Below are 22314 nucleotides of genomic sequence, written 5' to 3' on the forward strand. Positions count from 1 at the left end.
GGGCAGAACTGATTGAAGACAGTCTGTTTTAAGGCATTTAAACAATCTGGGCACGCCACAGCAGTAAGAGTAGCACTGTGACCCCATCACGCATTTAGAGACAGAAAAAGGTCAAGAAGAGCAGGGAAGAGCCTCCGACACAGCAGGAGGTTCAAGAAGCTCTGAGACAGGATGAGAGGAGTGGTGTGTTTGTGTGTGTCATTCCAGACTGAGGGAAGACAGTGGAATGCTGGAGCTGGGATCAAAAGGCATATCTCATGTCTCTTGAACTATGATTGATTGGGAATGAATGGAAATGAGTGAGCACAATTGGTTTGTGTCTCTTACCCCTTTTGCACTGCAATGGTGTTGGTGCAACATTTCACCACGCGAATCTGCATCCCCTTCATACAACCCTTGTGCTGCGTGAGCTGGTACATGGCCAGGGAATGTTGAAACCAGCCCACATTTCCACCTGTTTGAAAACCGAACCTTGATAGGCAAGTCTAGCGTTAAGAATGCGACATCAACAGTGAAAATGTGAAATTTAAAGGTAACACTTTGCAATAAGGTTCCATTTGTTAACATTAGTTAACAATATTAGCTACCCTGACCTTACAGTGAAGTACTTTTACAGCATTTATTAATCGTGGTTAATTTCAATATCTACTAATACATTTTTAAAATCAAAAGTTGTAGCAGATAACATTTATTTATGCACTATGAACTAACCTGAACTAACAATGAACAATTGTATTTTTTATTAACTAACATTAACAAAGATTAATTAATGCTGTAAAAATATATATGCCTAGTTAATTGTTTGTTTATGATACTAAATGCATTAACTAATGTTAACGAATGGAACCTTTTTGTTAAGTGTTACCCATTTAAATTCTCATATAAGGTAATTAATATCAGTATATCAAACTATCAAACTGTATGTATAATCATAAACCCCTTCAGATAGAGTCCAGTATAGAGAAGTTTTTTCTTTTTCAGTTTAGCTCAGAAATGAACTTGCATTATGGATGTGACAAAAATGTACATGTGTTTTGGGAGACCACACACTCATGAATATTACGTGACTGTGGCAACATTTTTGCAAAACAAAATTACGTGCCTTATTACATGTTTGGCTGCATTTTAATGAGTTAAACGTACCCCCCTAACCTTAAACATTAACCTAACCAATAGTGACCTAAAAGCAAATGAGAGGTAGAAACAAAACAGAAGTTAACCATCGCCTATCCCTAACCGATAGAGTAAAAAAAAAAAAAAAAAGAGAAACAAAAAGCAAATTTTTTGAAGCAACCATGTCATCTCCTGACGCTTCTATGACACTTTCGTCTCACGTGTCAGCTTGCGTGCTTGACTGGTCTCAAACCGCAGCCTTCGGAGTTCAAAGTCCAACACTCAATGAGGTGAGCTGCCGTGCAAGCTAATCACATTGAAATAAGTGTGTAAATGTTGGTAAGTCTGTAATGCAAGCGTTAAAATTTATTTGTTTTTCAAATGATGCGTTATAGTAAAAGTGTTTCAATATCATAACAGTGTGTGAGTAATAAAGTGAAAAATAAGTGTTTATAAAGTCATAAATGTAGTCGTGATTTGTGTGAAAGTGAATAAAACACAGCTGTTGTAGCACCTCTAGTGTTCGTTTCACAAGGAAACTGCAACCAAACGCAGAATTCGCCACATAAAAGTAACGTTGCAAAAATTTAGTTATAGTAACGTTCATAGTTATAGAGACTATAGAAATGCACATTCCAGAAACAATAATAGCCAAAGAATGTTGAATGGGTTGAAAAAACATGCAGGTGAAAAAGGGGTATCTGAGTGCTATCTCTCAGCTGTTGGTCCATTTCAGACTCTAGAGAACTTCCAGTGCTGCTGCTAACCTAAGACATATTTCATTTTTGGATTCCCCCCACAATTCCAAAATTCCTCATTTAGCAGCCACCAGGAGAGAATTTAACAGTGACAAAGATGTAGTGTGATCTTTTTATGTACCTACATCTGTTTACAGACACACACACACACACACACACACACACACACACACACACACACTGAGGGAGAGTGTGTGTGTTTGTGTGTGTGTGTGTGTGTGTGTGTGTGTGTGTGTGTGTGTGGAGGCGGAGGGACTGGGGGCTCTATTTGTTCATCTGTCTCAGCATGTGTATGTGTGTGTGAGTTCTGTAGAGCTGCTCAATGAGGAGACATCCTGAGAAAATCACAAGACACAAGTGTGAAAAATAGAGCTGCTTTTAACATGTAACAATGAGGGTGAGTGATATTGGTGGGTTTTCATTGCATTCCTTATCTAAATTCATTTTTAGTTCATATAAAAGCACATCATTACCATAGAACTAGTGTTTGGTCACAAGCTGTGCTTATGTTAGACTTTTCCACATGATCTGCCTTGTGTTTTTATATGTAACTGGTATATAATCTGACTTTTATTAAAGCAATTGTTCACCCAAAGTGAAATACTGTATTTCTGAAAATTAATGTCTTTTGCAACCTGCATACATTTCTTTCCAAGTTATTTATTTCTGAACAAAATGTAGTTGTTCTTTTCCATGCAATTAAAGTAAATGGTGATCGAGGCTATCAAGCAAGATATTCAACATTTCCAGGGAATAAAGGCTTACATTTTAGTCTGTTCTTTAAACAAAGTTATCATATGGCTTCAGAAGGCTTGAAATAAAGAGCATGAGCAAAATATACTACTCTTATAATGCTTTTTTGTCCTATATGGAGCTTGACAGCCCCTGATCCCCATCCACTTTCATTGTTGTGAAGAGAGCAATGTGAACAATCTTCAAAACATCTGCTTTTGTGTTCTACAGAAGAAAGAAAGCCATACAGGTTGGGATTAGGGCTGGGCGATATGTCTTAAAAAATTATATCTTGATATTTTTCAGTCTATTGATGATTTTCGATATACAGTATATCTCAATAATTATGAATTTGCTCTGAAATGGCTCAAAAGTGTTTGTTCATTTTTTCAGAGGAACCATCATTAGACATTAAATCAAAATCTATTAAAAAATAATTAGTTTTTCACTAAATAAACAAAATCATTTTCACTGATATGCACTTTTATATTTATATTTCATATTAAATGATTCATAGTAGCTTAATAAAAAGCATTAGTTACCTTCAGATGTTTTTACTAATACATTTTTGGGAATGAACAAGGTGTGCAAAAGCTACTTCACTGACTTAATTTTTAAACCCAGTTGAACATTGCATATTATAAAGTATTGTTGTGGGGCACGTCAGGTTGATTATTATAATATAATGCTGAATTATCATCATTATTCTGATTATTAGATTTGCATCATAGACACAGACAGTGAGGAAGGCTGTGAGTTCTGTGAGATATAAAATAAAATTCAAAGAATTTGAGAAAAAGGAGTGCAGATCATTTTGTTTTTGAGACTGTTTAATGTTTATAATATCCACGATATTGGTCAATTTTACATCGTCAGCAAAATTATCGTGATTATATCGTTAATATTCGATACATCGCCCAGCCCTAGTTTGGGCCAACATGGGGATGAGTAAATTATGACAGAGTTTTCATTTTTGGGTGAACTGTCTCTTTAAGTCTAATGTGGGCTTGCATGTACAGTATATGTTGATGTTCTTTGTTATGGTAATTGAGCTTAAGTGATCTTAAATCCCTACTTTACTACACAATTAAACAGCATATTGGTTCAGAAGTGTTCAGGTAGCCCCAATTTTGATTGGAAACACTCCCCAGCTCTCAGCTATAAACTCCAGGATCAGAGGCTCAGTAGGGCCTAGATGGAGCCAGATCAAATGGTTACTGCTCTCTCCTGTGGTTCCCAGCAGCCTCCATGTGTTCAGAGCACTTTTAAAACTCAGGGTGTGCCACCATGTTCTTTCAACTGTTTCCTTCCCTTGGGGGGACTGGCTAATGACAACTACAGAAGACCCTTTAAACTTATAAATGAGCGTTTTGCACATTGGGTCTGCTCTTGTCCAGGTCCAAACAGAGATTAAACATCCCCCAGTTTGTAAAGTTCTTAAAGGGATAGTATACCCAAAACCAAACATTCTGTCATAATTTTTTCACCCTCATTTTGTTCCAAACCCATAGGAAGGAGATGTTAGGTAGAATGACAGCCTCAGTCACCAATCACTTTTATTGTACAGAAAATTTTGCGGAAATTCTTTAAATAGTGCTTAAGTCTAAAACTTGGTACAATCTTGCTGCTTGACAGCTTTTGATGACAAAACAAATCAAAAGTGGGTGATGCTGCCCTTGGCTCTTAAGTGAAGATAAGTAGTTGTTACAGTATACAGCAATTACTTGGGCAAATTGTAGTAGACGAGAAACTTTCTGTGAAATCACCCCTCAGTATTAGAAGGGACTCTGTAATGTTATGGTAGTTCACAGAGCCTGGAAGCCTGAGGAATGAAAGCATGGAGGCTTTTCGCAATTCAGACATGTAATTTTCTCGATGACACATCCCTGTCAGGTGAAGACATGTTGCTGTGATTGAAAGTTGTCCTTTGAGAGGAGCTGAATGTTTAGATGGGATTTTTGCTACAATGAATCAATTTGAATGGTCACTGTGAGCCACCACTTTAAATTTAAGCCAAAGTGTTCACTCAAATGACAAAATGGTAATTCAAATGCTTGTTTAAACAGTGCACCTTTATATATTTTCATTCATGTATGTATATTTTAGCTAAAAAAAACATACATTTTTTTTTTTTTAAACATACAAAACTTTGGTACTGTGGTGGTACCATGGTAAAGTGATAGTATCAGATGAAAATACTGTGGTACTTTGTATATATATATATATATATATATATATATATATATATATATATATATATATATATAAATGGTGAATGATTACTACTGTATATTGATATACCATGGTATTTACATGGTACTCCTAGGTACTTCAGTGAATACCATGGTATTACCATGTATATCCACAAAACACAGTAATGCTATGGTACAGTATATGTCCAAAAAAATGTAGTATTACCATGATACCATGTCCATAACAAACATGGATTTACCATAGTACTCTGTCCAATATTTAAATTTTTTTATTTTATTTTTGTACTTTATTATAACTTTTGATACAAATGTGTCTCTCTGGCTGAATTCATTTTGGGTTTGAAAGGGCCATGGGAACAATTTGAGCTGAATCTCCTCAGTCGTGTTTCTTCTGTTAGTGTGAACGCTGTGATGCTGGATTGAGGAGGCTGCTGATTACAGGTTCAGTTGAGGGTTTGGAGAATACTCATCACAGCACTCTACATATCACATAGCACTCAAGCTCAAAGAGCATATCAAAGAGAGCACATTAAACACACTTGGGTACCAGTGTGACACTTTTTGTTGATCTTCCTTTTCTGATGTGGATTTTATTTCCCATGTTGGAACAATATATATATAGTGTATTCAGAAAGTATTCTGACCCCTTCATTTTTTTCACATTATATGTTGCAGCCTTATGCAAAAATGCTTTGAATTATTTATTTTTTCACATAAATCTACACTCCATACCCCATAATGACAAAGAAAAACCCAGATTTTTAAAAACTTTGCAAATGTATTAAAAAGAAAAAATTGAAAAATCACATTGACTTAAGTATTCAGACCCTTAACTCAGTACTTAGTTGAAGCACCTTTGGCAGCGATTACAGCCTCAAGTGTTTTTGTGTATGATGCGACAAGCTTTGTACACATGGATTTGGGGATTTTCTGCCATTCTTCTATGAAGATCCTCTCAAGCTCTGTCAGGTTAGATGGGGACCGTCGTGGACTGCCATTTTCAGGTCTCTCCAGAGTCCAGAGTTGTTCAGTTGGGTTCAAGTCCAGGCTCTGGCTGGGCCACTAAAGGACATTCACAGAGTTGTCCCTAAGCCACACTTGCATTGTCTTGGCTGTGTGCTTAGGGTCATTATCCTGTTGGAAAGTGAACTTTCGGCCCAGTCTGAGGTCCTGAACGCTGTGGACCAGGTTTTCATTAAGGATATCTCTGTGTTTTGCTGTGTTCAGCTTTCCTTCAACCCTGACCAGTCCCCCAGTACCTGCCGCTGAAAAACACCCCCACAGCATGATGCTACCACCACCATGCTTCACCGTTGGGATGGTATTGCACAGGTGATGAGCGGTGCCTGGTTTCCTCCAGAATTGACACTTGGAATTGAGACCCAACAGTTCAATCTTCGTTTCATCAGACCACAGAATCTTGTTTCTCACAGCCTGAGAGTCCTTTAGGTGCTTTTTTGCAAATTCCAAGTGGGCTTTCATGTGTTTTGCACTGAGGAGTGGCTTCCATCTGGCAACTCTGCCATAAAGCCCAGATCGGTGGAGTGTTACAGTGATGGTTGTCCTTCTGCAAGTTTCTCCCTTCTCCACACATGATCTCTTGTGCTCAATCAGAGTGACCATCTGGTTCTTGGTCACCTCTCTTACCAAGGCCCTTCTCCCCCGTTTGCTTAGTTTGGACAGGTGACCAGCTCTAGGAAGAGTCCAGGTTGTTCCAAACTTCTTCCATTTAAGAATTATGGAGGCCACTGTGCTCTTGAGAACTTTCAATGGAGCCAAAAAATGTTTGTAGCTTTCCCCAGATCTGTGCCTCGACACAATCATGTCTCTGAGCTCTGCAGGCAGTTCCTTTGACCTCATGGCTTGGTTTTTGCTCTGATGTGCATTTTCAGCTGTAAGAATCTATATAGACAGGTGTGTGCTAGAGCTGCACAATTAATCGTTAAAAGATCACGATCTCGATTCAGACACCCATGCCATCTCATTTCTAAATAACAGCGATTCTGTATGTAAACGTTCCCATGGCATGCATTTGTAAGGCGGTCAAATTTAAATGAGAAATTCACTTCAAGACGTGTTTTTAAATGTTGATCTTTTAAACTTAATATGGCATCTACAGAACGCAGCTCTCCTGCATGAGACACTGAATAAACTAAAACTCAACAGCCAAAGACGTTTGTCCAGCATAGTGGTTTACAAACTGTAGGGTGCGGTCACGATTAGCTAGGAGTGTGACAGAATCTCTGCTCAATTCATTATTTAATAACCACCGACCGATGCTTAAAAAAATACCGGCATTACCAAGATCTGACTAAATTCGCTACCTGTGAGCTGTTTGATTACAGCCGGTTGCATTCCAATGCTCACATGAGTGTGTCTACCCGTACGCTTGTTTATCGTGATGAATGCAGTACTCCTGCATGAGACTCCACTGTTTTTAATCAAAATACCAATCTTTAGGTGATATTAATGTAAACACAGCTGTTAATGAATTACGAGAGTGTAAACAGACAGGATTAAATCTGCAATGTCTTGATGATATATTAAAGCAAAAACACAGCCTTTAAAGTATAAACAGACGGGACAAATTCTTCAAAGTGTCAGATCTGTGCGATGTCTAAATGTATATAAGCTGCATGCTGTCTGTTATAGGCATTCGGGCACTCTTACTGCATCCAATCGGTATTAATGTATATCTAATAAACACAGAGTAAAGAGTGTCAAATATTTAAGTAGTTTCATTTTGCGTTAAATTATTTTTTAATGTTTTTATATTATAATTTTTTTAATGTTTAATTACTGTTGCTGAAAAACTTAAAGCACTGTTTACTCTGTTCTCTATTTAATTACTGGCTCTTGAATAATTCCTTTACAAGCTTGAAGCAATTTTTACAAGAGAAACACTGAAGGCCTCATTGTTTTAATTTAAATTATTAATATATATATATATATTTTAACAATTAGTAAAATAACAGTGTTTTATTGCATATTTGCCAACCAGTGCAAAACTAAGTTGACATAGAACTGTTAATGAAGCTCTTTTCCCCTCGTTTTGCTTTTTACTTAACATGTGAGAAACAGGCTAAATCATTACATTTATTTTTTTATGCACTTTTTTAACAGAATTAATTTTTTTTACATTTATTTATTTTGCAATAATAACAAGGTGCTGTTTAGTTTGTAATGTATTTGTTGCGCCCTCTTGTGGACTTAGGACATTTTAAATGTATATATTTGATTTACAACTTCTGCATTTTTGCATAGATTGAAGCAGGGGACATTTTGTCAGAACCTCTAGTACATTACATGTTACTTTGTTTAGTACCCTTATGTCTAGGTTTTGTAAATCACATAAGAATTTTTTTCTTCAGAATCGTGAGAGAATTGTGATTTTTATTCTAAGCAAAAAAATCGTGATTATCAATTTATCATCCAGAATCGTGCAGCTCTAATGTGTGCCTTTCCAAATCATGTCCAATCAATTGAATTTGCCATAAGTGGACTTCAGTCAAAATGTAGAAACATCTCAAAGATGATCCAGAGAAATGGGATGCTCCTGAGCTAAATTTCTGCAGCCCTGTCGTAGCAAAGGGTCTGAATACTTAAGTCAATGGGATATTTCATTTTTTTCTTTTTTTAAATTTGCAAGTTATCAAAAATCTGGTTTTTGCTTTGTCATTATGGAGTATGGAGTGTAGATTGATGTGAAAAAAAAAATATACAATAATTTAAAGCATTTTAGCATAAGGCTGCAAAATGACAAAATGTGAAAAAAAGGGGTCTGAATACTTTATGAATGCACTGTGTGTGTGTGTGTGTATATATATATATATATATATATATATATATATATATATATAATAGTAATGAGAATCTAATGAGAACCACCACTGATAAAATTCTCAAGGTTAAATTGAGATTTTTGAGGAGGGGAACCCTAACACGACTGAACTGCAGCCTGGCTGCAGGAAATAAAATTAAGTGATGAACAAACTGCCATTAAATATATTTTTTTCTTCTTTAAATCGGAGGTGCCTGAATGCCGTTCCGGAATGTTCCGCCCCAATTTAACCTCAGATAGTAATGTGAATTACAAAAAACAAATCAAGTAAAATGAGTAAAACGTCTGGACGCATTACAGTAATGAAAATTTGGTGTGCAAATTTGCTTAATTATGATGAAAGTAATGTCAGAATGATCCTGAATATAGGCTTCATTTACTTTATGCAAAATCTATTTTTTTTATTTTTTATTTTATTATTTGGGTTGAAATGTGACCTAGACTTGTTTTCACAAGATTCACCAAGTCATTTCAGTGGTTTATGTTTTTCCTGCACATCTGCTTTTACAGACATGTTCTGTTATGACAAGCGCTCTGTGCTGGGGGTCATTTTGCTTGTGTGTGCTGAAAGCAGGGACCATGATCTCTCACTGGAGGATAGCAACCTGATAAGAGTTGCTCCAGACAGCAGTGCTTCTGTTTATTTCCTCTCCTCTCTCATCAGATTGGCATTAACAGTGTGGTTTGCGCCAGAGGCTGGCACAAGAGGAAATTAGATAACACGAGGGCAGTTTTAACCACCGCTGACTCATCTAATGGTTAATCTCGGTTGCGTTTTAGGAACGACAGCGGCTTGAGACAATCTTGAACCTCTGTGCGGAATATAACAAGGGCGACGGGCCGGCGGGTGATCTGGCCAGGATGGGCATCTCTGGGCTTGGCTCAGGGGAGGGGCTTAATGTCAGACGACCCTCCATGGACAGTGTGAGCAGTGTTTCCTCTAGGGTGGCGCAGAGACATCGTGAGAGCCAAGAGGACAACCTGAACGAGGACTGCAGCAGCACTGAGAGTGCACAGCAGGATGGACGGACCCTAACAGTTCTGCTGAACGGACAGAATGGACAGGTGCGACTATTTCACCTTCTCTCTTGAGTGACGTAGCGTTCAATACAAGTGTAGTTTTACAGTGTCATTATCTGTGTTTTCCTACCGTTCTTAACTTATTCAACAACATTTCTGTGTTTTTCATCATTATTTGCATTATTAGTGGTGAGGCAGTTGCTTACACTTAAAGGGATAGTTCACCCAAAAATGAAAATTCACTCATTATTTACTCACCCTCATCATATACCAGATATGTATGACTTTCTTTTTTCACCAGAACACATTTTAAGAAAAGAAGAATATCTCAGCTCAGTAGGTCCTTAAAATGCAAGTGAATGGAGATTTCTCTTTGAAGCTTCAAAAATCACAGACAGTCAGCACAAACATCATCCATACGACTCTAGTGTTACATTAATGTCTTCTAAAGCTATACGATTACTTTTGGTGTGAAAAAAGATTAAAATTTAAGTACATTTTAACTGTAATCCAGTGTGAGGGTAAGCTTCACGAGAGGGTGGATTCCAAGCAGTCTCTCATGTGACGTATTCCGTTGCCATGATACAGAAGTAATCTCACGTTCTCCACTCAGTTGAGACATCCAGGAGAAGCACACAAACGGACAATTGTGAGTAAAGAAACAGATACAAATACAGATCTAAACCAAAACCATCGAACCTTCTATACATCGTTTCTCCTTCTCACTTGTAAACAGCACTGCTCTTCCAGATGTGACGCACGTGTGTCAGTTCTCATGTGTTTCAAATGCCAGTGCGATTACGTCACACTAGGGTGACCAGATTCTTGCTTGTGGAAAACGGGACAGCAGCCTCCCAGAAAAAATGAAATTGACATATCCTTACCTAGGCGCAGATCAGTGCGAAGTAGAGGGTGCATCCGCATCTGTAACTGTTGTTACCTTGTACTTTTCTCTGGCAGCAATTTTTCTCAGTGTGCGCTTGACTTTCAAGAGTTTATCGTAAAATGCAGAGCAGTCCAGTCCAAAATGTAGTCGTACGAAAAGCATTGCCTTCATGACTATTACACCGAGTCGAGATTTATCCGGTGTCCACACTGCATTCATTAATGAGAACACATGCTCCGCAGATGTCCCAGGCAGGCATAAAACAAACTCCACGACCTTGGCTAAGACTCCGAAGTTGATGGTCTTGCTCTCCAGCTCATGAAAAACGTCTGTCTCAGACACGGGCGTCTTGTTCATGTTCAACTCAGTGATGCGATGAGTGACAATATTTTTCGTGCAAGCACACTCATCAAAGAGCGTGGTTTCATCAATCAAACTGAGAGTGGGAATTCTGGAATAGAAGTGTTCCAGGCTGCTCTTAATGTCTTTCCACTCTGGGATGTCTCTCTTTAGGGCCCACTCAAGTATTTCTGTGTTCTCCAGCAATCAGTGGCTCTAATTTTGGAGGTAATCCACCGATGCTGAATAAAAGTTTCTCACTGCACAAAAGAAATCATCTGTTTGCATGTCACCAGCTGCAACCAGGGCATCCAAATGCATTTTAATGTCAGAGGGTATAAATGATTTCTCCAGCCTGGCCTGCAAGACTTTTCTCAGGTCATGAATGTGCAAAGCTATGGCCGTCCACAACAGAATGATAAGCAAAAAGTCCTTCATTTGTGTCCAACTTGTCAGATTCTGAACTTTTCTTCACAAAAAAATCGCCAACACTTGGTGTGGCACTTTTAGCAGCATCCACATGCTTTTTTGTATGAACATGCTGCGCGATGTCGGTGCGGCCTCCATGGGCGATGGAAAGCGAGCTCCACAATTCTCACACCTCACTTTACTAGGCTCTGTCTGTGACTCCTTTTTTAGAAATTTAAACTCTTTTTGAAGATCCTCATTAAATATACATGCACGCTTCCTTGACATTTTTCCAGCCGAAATTTCATCTGTGTGATCTTTCAAACTGACTCTTCAATCAGTTCTCTAACTGGATGTCTATTGATAAGGGATTGTGATTGGATAGTTTAATCCAATCATGTTCTTCAAATAACACGGTGTGATTTTATTGGTTTTACAAGCTGTATCCTTTGCTACCTTTGATTAGAATACTCACGTGACTAAGAAAGCCGCATAGAGGGGAAATACGGGACAAAACATGATTTTTTCAGAATAAGTCTGGACACTAGAAAAAGTGCTTAAATACGGGACTGCCCCGGGAAAAACAGGACATCTGGCCAGCCTACGTCACACGCGCGTACCACTGCTCACCAGAAGCATGATTTAGAGTTACTAAATTACTTTAATACTTTTAAAGTACTTTAATATTAATCTTTTTCGCACCAAAAGTGATCGTGTTGCTTTAGAAGACATTAATTTAACAGCTGCCATTGTATGGATGACATTTATGCTGACTGTCTGTGATTTTTGGAGATTCAAAAGGGAAATCTCCATTCACTTGCATTTTAAGCACCTACTGAGCGGAAATATTTTTCTATTTTTCTTCAAATTCTTCTGGTGAAGAAAGAAAGTCATACACACCTGGAATATCATGAGGGTGAGTAAATAATGAGAGCATTTTCATTTTTGGGTGAACTATCCCTTTAAGCCCAAAGTATACTTCGATTTTGTTGTGAACGAACGATTTCTCCATCTGACTGTGCATGCATAAACAGGCGGTTGGCACATGCACGCTACGACTGCTATGAGATACAGACCTTTTCTCTTAAGGAGTTTAGACCTATAAAGATGTCTTTATAGTCCTTCAGACTCGAGTTAAACAAACAGGTATCTCCAGACCTCTTCACTCAAGCGCTCTTGACGTGCACATCCACTGTTGACGTTTAGCGGCAATTACATCTTCTTCTAGCGCATCTTTGTGACAACAAGGGCTCAAATGTGAGTGTTGCCACCACCTTTTGGACCCACTGATTAGTGCAAAACATTCCAGGTGCATACGCATTCTGCACATTAAAAGACACGGTTAGAAAAATTGGGCTGCTCGAGTTCAGTGCTCGAGCACTCTGCTGATGACAAGAATTGTGTCACACGTCCTGTACACGGAAGCTCAACCGAAGTATACTTTGGGCTCAAGGGTTTGGGATTTGAACAAACCCTGAACCGCCGCATAACTCATCCCGGAACTCGCAATTTTTTACCTCAGTTATCTCAGTTCACACAGCTTGGTGTGCTATTATTTTTCTAAGCAATCAGACTTACAACTTTCACCTGACAGACAATAAAATGGGTGAAAAAAATCCCTTAAATTTATACTGAAGGATTGACCTGAGCCATATGTAGGGATCAGAATATCATAAAGATTTGGGGGTGAGGATGAAGACTGACCCTTTGACCTAGGCCAGTAAGCAACCCCCCAAAACAACCAAACTGTGCGACTGACAATTCAGTTTGCAAAGCACTCAGAACACATTAGCAACTTCATGGTAACACCCTGGCAACCCTAGCATTGAGGCCATTAGTATTGCACAGGGAAGAACCACTCATATTTTCTTCAGAAAATATCAAAATCTAGTTTGACTTCCTGCAATGTAACATTTTAACATTGTGAGTTTCAGACCTGGAAAAGTAATGAAAATCAATAAAATCCATATAATTATTTATAAAAGTCAGGGAAAAGTTGTGGAAATTTCTATAGTGATTATACATTTTTCTGGTTATTTTCAACACAAAAAATATTTCATCTGTAGGAAATTGCTCTTTGTGAGGGCATTCTCTATAAACTGGTTTTTAAACATCCTTAACCAGTATTCACAAACAATTGGAAAAGTCATGGAACTTAATTGGTGAAAACTTGTGGGAACACTGTTTATTGCTATGTCATCTTTAAGCACTATCAAAATCAATGCTTTTTTCATAAATTGTACACTTTAAACCGAAGGCCTCATATAATCTGTGTTTGATGTGTGTTCAGGCTGAGGACTCTCCAGGATCGGGCAGCATCAACCGTCTGGAACTGGGCTACCTGGAAGAGGAGCGGGTTCGAGTGCTAGCAAAGGTAGATGAGCTCAAAGCTCGAATCACAGAACTGGAGCAGCAACTTCAGGAGTCCAAACAGGAGGTAAGGTGCTGTCGTAAATGCATAACATAAGTGCGTACAATATTCTGGAGTAGTAAAGTCATTTCTCTGAAGGATATACAGGAAGTTGTCTCATAATTACAGTGGCTAAGAGTTGGAAGGAGCAGGAAGTGATGCGTAGAGGAGTAGATAATGTCAAATGGAGCTCTTGGGCGTGTTTGCATGGTCTGTGTGAGAACTGTTCTATCTGACATGTTGATCTGGGCAGGCGGAGATGGAGAGAGCTCTGCTTCAGGGAGAGAGAGAGGCTGAGCTGGAGCAAATTGAGGCAGAGATGGAGATTATCAACCAGCTGCAATGCAAAATCAGTGAACTGGAGAGCACCTTCCAGAGAGAGAAAGACAAGGTAGGACTCACACACATTTATATATTCATTCAAGTGTATACTGACTCTAAGATTTATTCAAATGGTCCATTATACATGAAAACTGATCTTATTTGCAAAGTTATGTCATATTTTATATTATGCAATTTTATGCTTATATTATTCTTCTGTAACCGGTACTTATGGCATTATCTTGAAAGAAGGTTGCCAGATTTACCGTAAATTCGCAAAAATACTGTAGGGGTGCATAACGTAATAAAATGTAATACTAGCAATGTATTAAATTAATTTTGCCAATGTCGATAATCTCAAAATGGCAGAGTAGTTATAGATAGGGTTTCCACACCAATGGAAAACCTGGAAATATCAGGGAATTTTAAAATTGTGTTACCAAGACATGGAAATTAATAAAATCTTAAAAGTCATGAAAATGTTATGGAAATTTCTATAGTGAATTTACATTTTTCTAGTTATGCCAAGCCAGGGGTTGTATTAACCGAAATTTCTCCATCATTTACCAATTTTTTTGAAACATTGACAGATCATTTCAAATGCTGTCCGTTGTTGACGGATAAAAAAATCGTCATGGTTACTGGTGTAACCTCCGTTCCCTGATGGAGGGAACGAGACGTTGGTGTCGATGTAGTGACACTAGGGGTCACTCTTGGGAGCCCGAGACACCTCTGGTCTTTGATAAAAGGCCAATGAAAATTGGCGAGTGGTATTTGCATGCCACTCCCCCGAACATACGGGTATAAAAGGAGCTGGTATGCAACCACTCATTCAGGTTTTACGCTGAGGAGCCGATATAAGGTCCGGCCATTTCAGCGGGTAGTTCAGCGTTGTGGCAGGAGGGACCAACGTCTCGTTCCCTCCATCAGGGAACGGAGGTTACACCAGTAACCATGACGTTCCCTATCTGTCACTCACTCGACGTTGGTGTCGATGTAGTGACACTAGGGGTCCCTATACAAAACGCCACAAGGCTGAACTGTGTTACGTGAACTGGCGGTGTGTGGTGGGCAGACTTGCTGTGTGCCTCATAGCCAGCACACCAGGTCGACACGTAACCTCCCCCAACACAGTTATGAGTGTCGAACGGCCCTTTTTGGGGACAAGTCGACTACCCAGAGATAGAGACAGGCTTAACCCAGTCATGGCCTCTTTCCCCTTCTCTTTTTCCACTCCCTAAAAAAGAAGGGGGATTATCCGACTGGGCCGCCAGGTCTAGTCGGGGGGTGTCCCTCCCAAGGGGAGGACACCGCGGAGACCACACCTCGCCCCAAGAGAGGGGGGATATTTAAGTGGAAGAATACATCACATGGTCTTTCCAACCATGTGGAGAGCCTTCAAGGTAGATCCTTCCCAATGGGGGAGGAGTTACTACAACATGGAGACTGAGGGGCTCTGCCCAAGGAAGACGCAGTTTGCCAGTAGGGAAACGAACTAGCGGAAGATATAGATCGCATGGGGTTAGCCTTACAGGGAACCGCCACATGCGGAGCACCTACCCCAGAACCGGGCTCTTAGTTAGCGCGTGTACTGGGCCGGCAGCGAGTCTCTCCGAAAACTCGACTGCCACAGGGCTCGGAGGAAGTCAACCAGGGAACAACCTTTGTGAACACTACTGGGAATTAACAGCGCACGTCTTCAGCTCAAAAGGAGGTGGAAGGCGCTATGTGCAAGCGATACACCCGGCCGGCTATCCCGGGCTTATCCGCTTGTGTTGCGTGCCACTACCTGGGACGAAACTGGTTCCACCCGGAGGTTGTAGAACCTTGCAAAGGTGTTGGGTGTTGCCCAGCCCGCTGCTCTGCAATGTCTGTTAGAGAGGCACCTCTGGCCAGGGCCCAAGAAGCCGCTACACCACGAGTAGAATGGGCTCGTAGCCCTACCGGGGGCGGCATGTTTTGGGCGAGACATGCCATAGTTATGGCGTCAATGAGCCAGTGGGTGATCCTCTGCTTGGAGACAGCGCTTCCTTTCCGCTGTGCACCGAAGCAGACAAAGAGCTGCTCAGAGAGTCTAAAGCTCTGCGTGCGATCCAAATAGATGCGCAAAGCACGCACCGGACACAGCAACGCCAGGGCTGGGTCTGCCTCCTCCTGGGGCAGCGCTTACAGGTTCACCACCTGGTCTCTAAAAGGAGTGGTGGGAACCTTGGGCACATAGCCCGGTCGGGGGTCTCAGGATCACGTGAGATTAGCCCGGACCGAACTCCAGGCACGTTTCGCTGACAGAGAACACTTGCAGGTCACCTACCCTCTTGATGGAAGTGAGCGCAGTCAGGAGGGCAGTCTTCAAGGAGAGTGCCTTAAGCCCGGCTGACTGCAAAACTCAAAGGGGGCTCTCTGTAGACCCTGAAAAACTACAGAGGTCCGATGAGGGAACAAGGCGTGGCCTGGAGGGATTCAGCCTCCTGGCGCCTCTTAGGAACCTGATGATCAGATCATGCTTCCCTAAGGACTCACCGTCGACTGCGTCATGGTGTGCTGCTATGGCAGCAATGTACACCTTCAAGGTGGAAGGGGACAGCCTCCCTTCCAACCTCTCTTGCAGGAAGGAAAGCACTAATCTGACTGCGCACCTCTGGGGGTCTTCCTGATGGGAAGAACACCACTTAGTGAACAGACACCACTTAAAGGCATACAGGCGCCTCGTAGAGGGAGCCCTAGCCTGAGTGAATGTGTCTACCACCGCAGGTGGGAGACGGCTTAGGTCTTCCGCGTCCCGTCCAGGGGCCAGACATGGAGATTCCAGAGGTCTGGGCGCGGGTGCCGGATGGTGCCCCTTCCCTGAGACAGAAGGGCCTTTCTCAGGGGAATTTGCCCGGGGGGAGCTGTCACGAGGAGCGTGAGGTCCGAGCACCACGTCTGGGCGGGCCAGTAGGGTGCTTACCAGGACGACCTTCTCCTCATCCTCCCTGACCTTGCACAGGGTCTGTGCGAGCAGGCTCACTGGGGAAAACGCATATTTGCGAATGCCAGGGGACCAGCTGTGCCAGCGCGTCTATGCCGAGGAAGGCCTCGGTGAGGGCGTACCAGAGCGGGCAGTGGGAGGATTCTTGGGAGGCGAACAGGTGCACCTGTGCCTGACTGAATCGACTCCAAATCAGCTGGACCACCTGAAGGTGGAGTCTCCACTCTCCCTTGAGGTTAACCTGTTGTTACGGCGCGTCCGCCGAAGTGTTGAGGTTGCCCGGGATGTGAGTGGCTTGCAGCGACTTGGTGCTGCTAACTCCGTTGGAGGAGACGGCGGGCGAGTTATGACATACAGCGGGAGCACAGACCGCCTTGGTGGTTGACATATGCTACCGCTGCCGTGCTGTCTGACCGAACTAGCACGTGCTTGCCCTGGATCAACGGCCGGAACCTCCGCAGGGCGAGCAGAATTGCCAGTAACTCGAGGCAGTTGATGTGCCAACGCAGCTGCGGACCCGTCTAGAGGCCGGCAGCTGCGTGCCCGTTGCCAACAGCACCCCAGCCCATTTTGGAGGCATCTGTCGTGACCACGACGCGCCTGGAGACCAGTTCTAGCGGAACACCTGCTCGTGGAAACGAGAGGTCGGTCCAAGGGCTGAAAAGACGGTGACAGACCGACGTAATGGCCACGCGGTGTGTCCCGTGGCGCCATGCCCGTCTCGGGACTCGAGTCTGGAGCCAGTGCTGAAGCGGCCTCATATGCATCAACCCGAGCGGGGTGGCCACCACCGAGGACGCCATATGCCCCAGGAGCCTCTGAAAATGTTTCAGTGGAACCGCTGTTTTCTGTTTGAACGCCTTCAAACAGGCCAGCACCGACTGGGCGCGCTCATTCATAAGGTGCGCCGTCAAGGAGACTGAGTCCAACTCCAAACCGAGAAAAGAGATGCTCTGAACCGGGAGGAGCTTGCTCTTTTCCCAGCTGACCCGAAGCCCTAGTCGGCTGAGGTGTGAGAGCACCAGGTCCCTGTGTGCGCATAACCCGTCTCGAGAGTGAGCTAGGATTAGCCAGTCATCGAGATAGTTGAGAATGCGAATGCCCACCTCCCTTAACGGGGCAAGGGCAGCCTCTGCGATCTCCGTAAAGACGCGAGGAGACAGGGACAGGCTGAAAGGGAGGACTTGTACCGATACGCCTGACCCTCGAACGCAAACCGCAGGAAGGGTCTGTGTCGAGGAAGGATCGAGACGTGAAAGTACGCATCCTTCGGGTCTACCGCCGCGAACCAATCTTGATGCCGGACGCTCGCTAGAATGCGTCTTTGCGTCAGCATCTTGAATGGGAGTCTGTGTAAGGCCCGGTTCAGTACTCGTAGGTCCAAGATTGGCCGCAACCCACCGCCTTTTTTCGGTACAATGAAGTAGGGGCTGTAAAACCCCCTCTTCATCTCGGCTGGAGGGACAGGTTCTATCGCGTCCTTCCGTAGGAGGGTAGCAATCTCCGCGCAAGGTAGCAGCGTTTCCATCTTTCACCAAGGTGAAGTGGACACCGCTGGACCTGGGCGGATGCCCAGCGAAGTGAATCGTGCAGCCGAGTCGGACGGTCCGGACCAGCCCTCGCGACGGACTGGAAAGCGCAAGCCATGCACCCGAGTTCTGCGCAAGGGGGACCAAAGGGACAACGTCATCGGATGTACCGGCGGGTGGGGCCTCGCGGCGGGGCGGAGCTTGAGGTGCCACACCCCATCGTGGCCGTGCTGAGTCCGAGGACATCGAAGCACTTACCTGGCTCCTTGTGACCACCCCCGGAACAGCCTGGGACGGGGGAGGAAGAGGCCTGTCCTCATGACCCGTGGAGACTGTCACATCGGGGGCGGATTTGTGCCACAGCTGGGCGCTCAGGGCGGGAGACCGCCGCTGGAGCGCCAACCTGCCAAATGGAGTGGTGGACGGTGGTCGTGATGCCAGCCGTACACACTGAATATGTGACCCAGGGAACAAGGAAACCACTCTTGCGGAGCTCTTGAGTACTGCAGCCACTTGGGCATGCAGCGCAATTAAATGCAAAAGGTAACAAAAAGAAGATCTGCTTACCAGCTCCAGAGCAGCGGGTTTCGTTGTCCCTGGGTCGCCCGTCTCAGGGGCGCTTCGAAGACCTCCGTGGGTTCTTCGGTGCCGGCTGTGAGACGGGTGGCGTCGGCTTCCTGCGGTGGGCTCCACGCCGGGGCCGGGCCGGAGGGGCGGGCTGCGGCGGAGCCGGTGCAGTCACCGCAGGGGGACGCCCTCGGCGATGAGTAGATGGGGGGATCTTGAGCCACGCCGGGGCAGGACAAGCCGGCTAGCATCCATCTACTGCTCTACCATCGAGAACTGCTGGACAAAGTCCTCGACAGTGTCGCCGAATAGGCCCGCCTGGAAAATGGGGGCAGCAAGGAATCGTGTCCTGTCGGCCTCACCCATCTCGACCAGGTTGAGCCAAAGGTGGCGCTCCTGGACCACTAGTGTGGCCATTGTCCGCCCGGGAGACCGCGCCGTGACCTCCGTCGCTCGGAGAGCGAGGTCGGTCGTCGAGCGCAGTTCCTGCATCAATCCCGGGGCGGAACTACCCTCGTGCAGTTCCTTTAGCGCCTTGGCAGACTTGCAGGAGAGCCATGGCGTGCAGGGCGGAGGTGGCTTGTCCAGCAGCGCCGTAGGCTTTGACCGTCAGAGACGACGTAAACCTACAGGTCTTGGACGGGGGCTTTGGGCACCCACGGCAGGTGGCGGCGCTCTGCGGGTATAGGTGCACCGCGAGCGCCTTTATCCACCGGGGGATTGCCGAATAACCCTTGGCCGCCCCACCATCGAGGGTAGTGAGAGCGGGGAAGCTGAAAAGATCGGGACCGGGCAGTAAAAGGTGCCTCCCGCGATCTTGTCAGCTCTTCATGCACTTCCGGGAAGAAAGGAACGGGGCGGGGCGTGGCTTTGAGCGGCGCCGCGAGCCCAGGAACCAATCACAGAGCCGCGAGGGTTCAGGGAAGAGCGGTGAAATCCACTCTAACCGACGCTCGCGGCTGTCCGGGAAAGCATGTCGTCATCTCCGCGTCAGCCTGTGACTGGGCGATCGACCCCGAAGGGAGGAGCCCAGCCGAGGCTTCCGACTGGACGAGCCCGCTCTCCGATGCTGCGCTCGAGAGCTCATCACTTACGCGGGCTCCGAATAAGAGGTCGAACTCGCCGTGAGACGAGCCGGCGGACTCACCCGGAAGCCCGATCGGGGCAGACGAGCGTGCTGGGGAATGGGAGTTCCGCGGGGGATACCCGGCGGAGGCGGTCCCATTGGGGTCCCCAAATCGCCCCCAGTGCTAGCCGCGCTGGCCTCAAACCCGTGGGTAAAAGGACCGAGGCGGGAGCCTCTGGGGTGGCTCGCTTCCTTACGAAGGCGAGCCGCGACCGCAACGTTGCCATGGACACATTCTCGCAATGAGAATGTGACCATCCACGAACCCTGTCTCCGCGTGAGCAGTGCCCAGACACGAAAGACAGTGATCGTGACCGTTAGAAGGCGAGAGATAACGAGCACAACCAGGAATAACACACAATCGGAAAAGCATCTTTAAAAAGACGCGTCTTTAAAAAGACGTTCCGTGTGTGCGCTCTTTTAGAGAAATATATACTCTTTTAGAGGGGAAAAATGCTCTTTCAGAAAATATACTCTCTAGTTTTTCTGCCGAAGCGCCCAGGGGCGTTCTCTGCAGTGCACCAGTGCAGAGGAGGGAGAAGCCGCTGAAATGCGCCGTCAGATCCAGCAGGTGAATGAACAGTAGTATTCAGCTCAATGAGCATGACCGTTCGGCTCCGAAGAGAAAATCTGAATGAGTGGTTGCATACCAGCTCCTTTTATACCCGTATGTTCGGGGGAGTGGCATGCAAATACCACTCGCCAATTTTCATTGGCCTTTTATCAAAGACCAGAGGTGTCTCGGGCTCCCAAGAGTGACCCCTAGTGTCACTACATCGACACCAACGTCGAGTGAGTGACAGATAGGGAACTGTAAAACATTTTAACTTAGTGCATCAGATTTGACTTATCTCTCACACACACACTCCCACTGTGTGTGAATGTGCCCTGTTAATTGCCTGGTAGTATTAAGATGTGTATTAACAGTCACCATTAACACCTGGTAATATGCGTCTCTTTAGACCAATTGTTTTTGGTTTTCGAGGAGACAGTCTCTGAATTAATGACTGCATACATCAGTCATTGCTTTAGTATGTTACTGCATGACTGATGTCACTGTACAAGTTACTGTATTATAATAAAGCACAAAAAAGTATAATAACAAAATGAAAGCACGGAAAATGCGGAGCATCATTTCTGCCAATTACTTCCATTTAATATAAGCACAAACATTATGTTAAGAGCAGAATTGTCAGTTAGTTTAACTGAGTACCTGCATTAAAACTTCAGAGATGTTTGTGCTTCTCATCTGTCACTTTATTGTGATATCAGGCACACTGAAAAAGTTCAGTGAAATTATGCATGTATGCATGCACATTTTCAAATATTACGATCGGACGTTTATTGCCTTTAAAAGCTGCACATAACTGGCAAAGTTTAAACATCTTGTTTTAGCGCAATGGTTTATTGACAGGTGAATCCAGAACTCCTTGGTTTCAACAGACTTACGCATGGAGAGTCAAAAATTTATATAATTTAAGCCTATTCACTGTCATGTATATGCCATTATAATGGATGCTACACCCTGAATGTAGTACTTATAAAATGAAAACAAGTATAACAGATAAAAATAGACCATGACAGAAATTTTACAGCTCAGTGCGTCAGAGTGACGGATAAAGATTTTTTTATAGCGGAACCACAGTGCCCAACTTAAATATATCAGTGCCTTTCAGTTACCATTTACAATTTAATTTCTGCCATTAACAATAGCAAAATTATATTTATATTATATATTATATAATGATATACAGTATAGTAATATATTTATATAAAACATTTATACAAAATTATTAAAAAAAAATTACAATTAAAGGTGTTATATATATTTACAGTATATTTTTTGTATAGTTTTATCAGCCATTGGGCCCCTCACTGTCTAAATATTGGTATTGACAATGGCCTTTGAAAAATCCTATAGTCGACCACTATTAATCAGTCAAGCCAACATATTGATTTATCACTAATGGACCTTATTCACTGTAGCGTCATCTTAAATTTTTGACGGGGATGACAATAAGGCTGTGAGGGATAGACTTGCAGTCTCTTCAATGGGTTGTACTGTTGCTTTAAGTATTTTGAA

The 22314-nt window shown here is 43.6% G+C and overlaps 1 protein-coding gene across 1 annotated transcript in view; it reads left to right on the plus strand.

Moving 5' to 3' along the window:
* Positions 1 to 22314, plus strand: part of phldb1b (pleckstrin homology-like domain, family B, member 1b) — a 97155-nt gene that overhangs the window by 38729 nt on the left and 36112 nt on the right. Inside the window, exons 7-9 of the mRNA XM_051679112.1 lie at positions 9438 to 9722; positions 13601 to 13747; positions 13974 to 14111. Coding sequence (XP_051535072.1) covers positions 9438 to 9722; positions 13601 to 13747; positions 13974 to 14111 — 570 coding nt within the window. The remainder of the gene's footprint in view (positions 1 to 9437; positions 9723 to 13600; positions 13748 to 13973; positions 14112 to 22314) is intronic.

Source organism: Myxocyprinus asiaticus, chromosome 39, assembly GCF_019703515.2.
Source record: "Myxocyprinus asiaticus isolate MX2 ecotype Aquarium Trade chromosome 39, UBuf_Myxa_2, whole genome shotgun sequence".
NCBI classification, from domain to species: Eukaryota; Metazoa; Chordata; class Actinopteri; order Cypriniformes; family Catostomidae; genus Myxocyprinus; species Myxocyprinus asiaticus.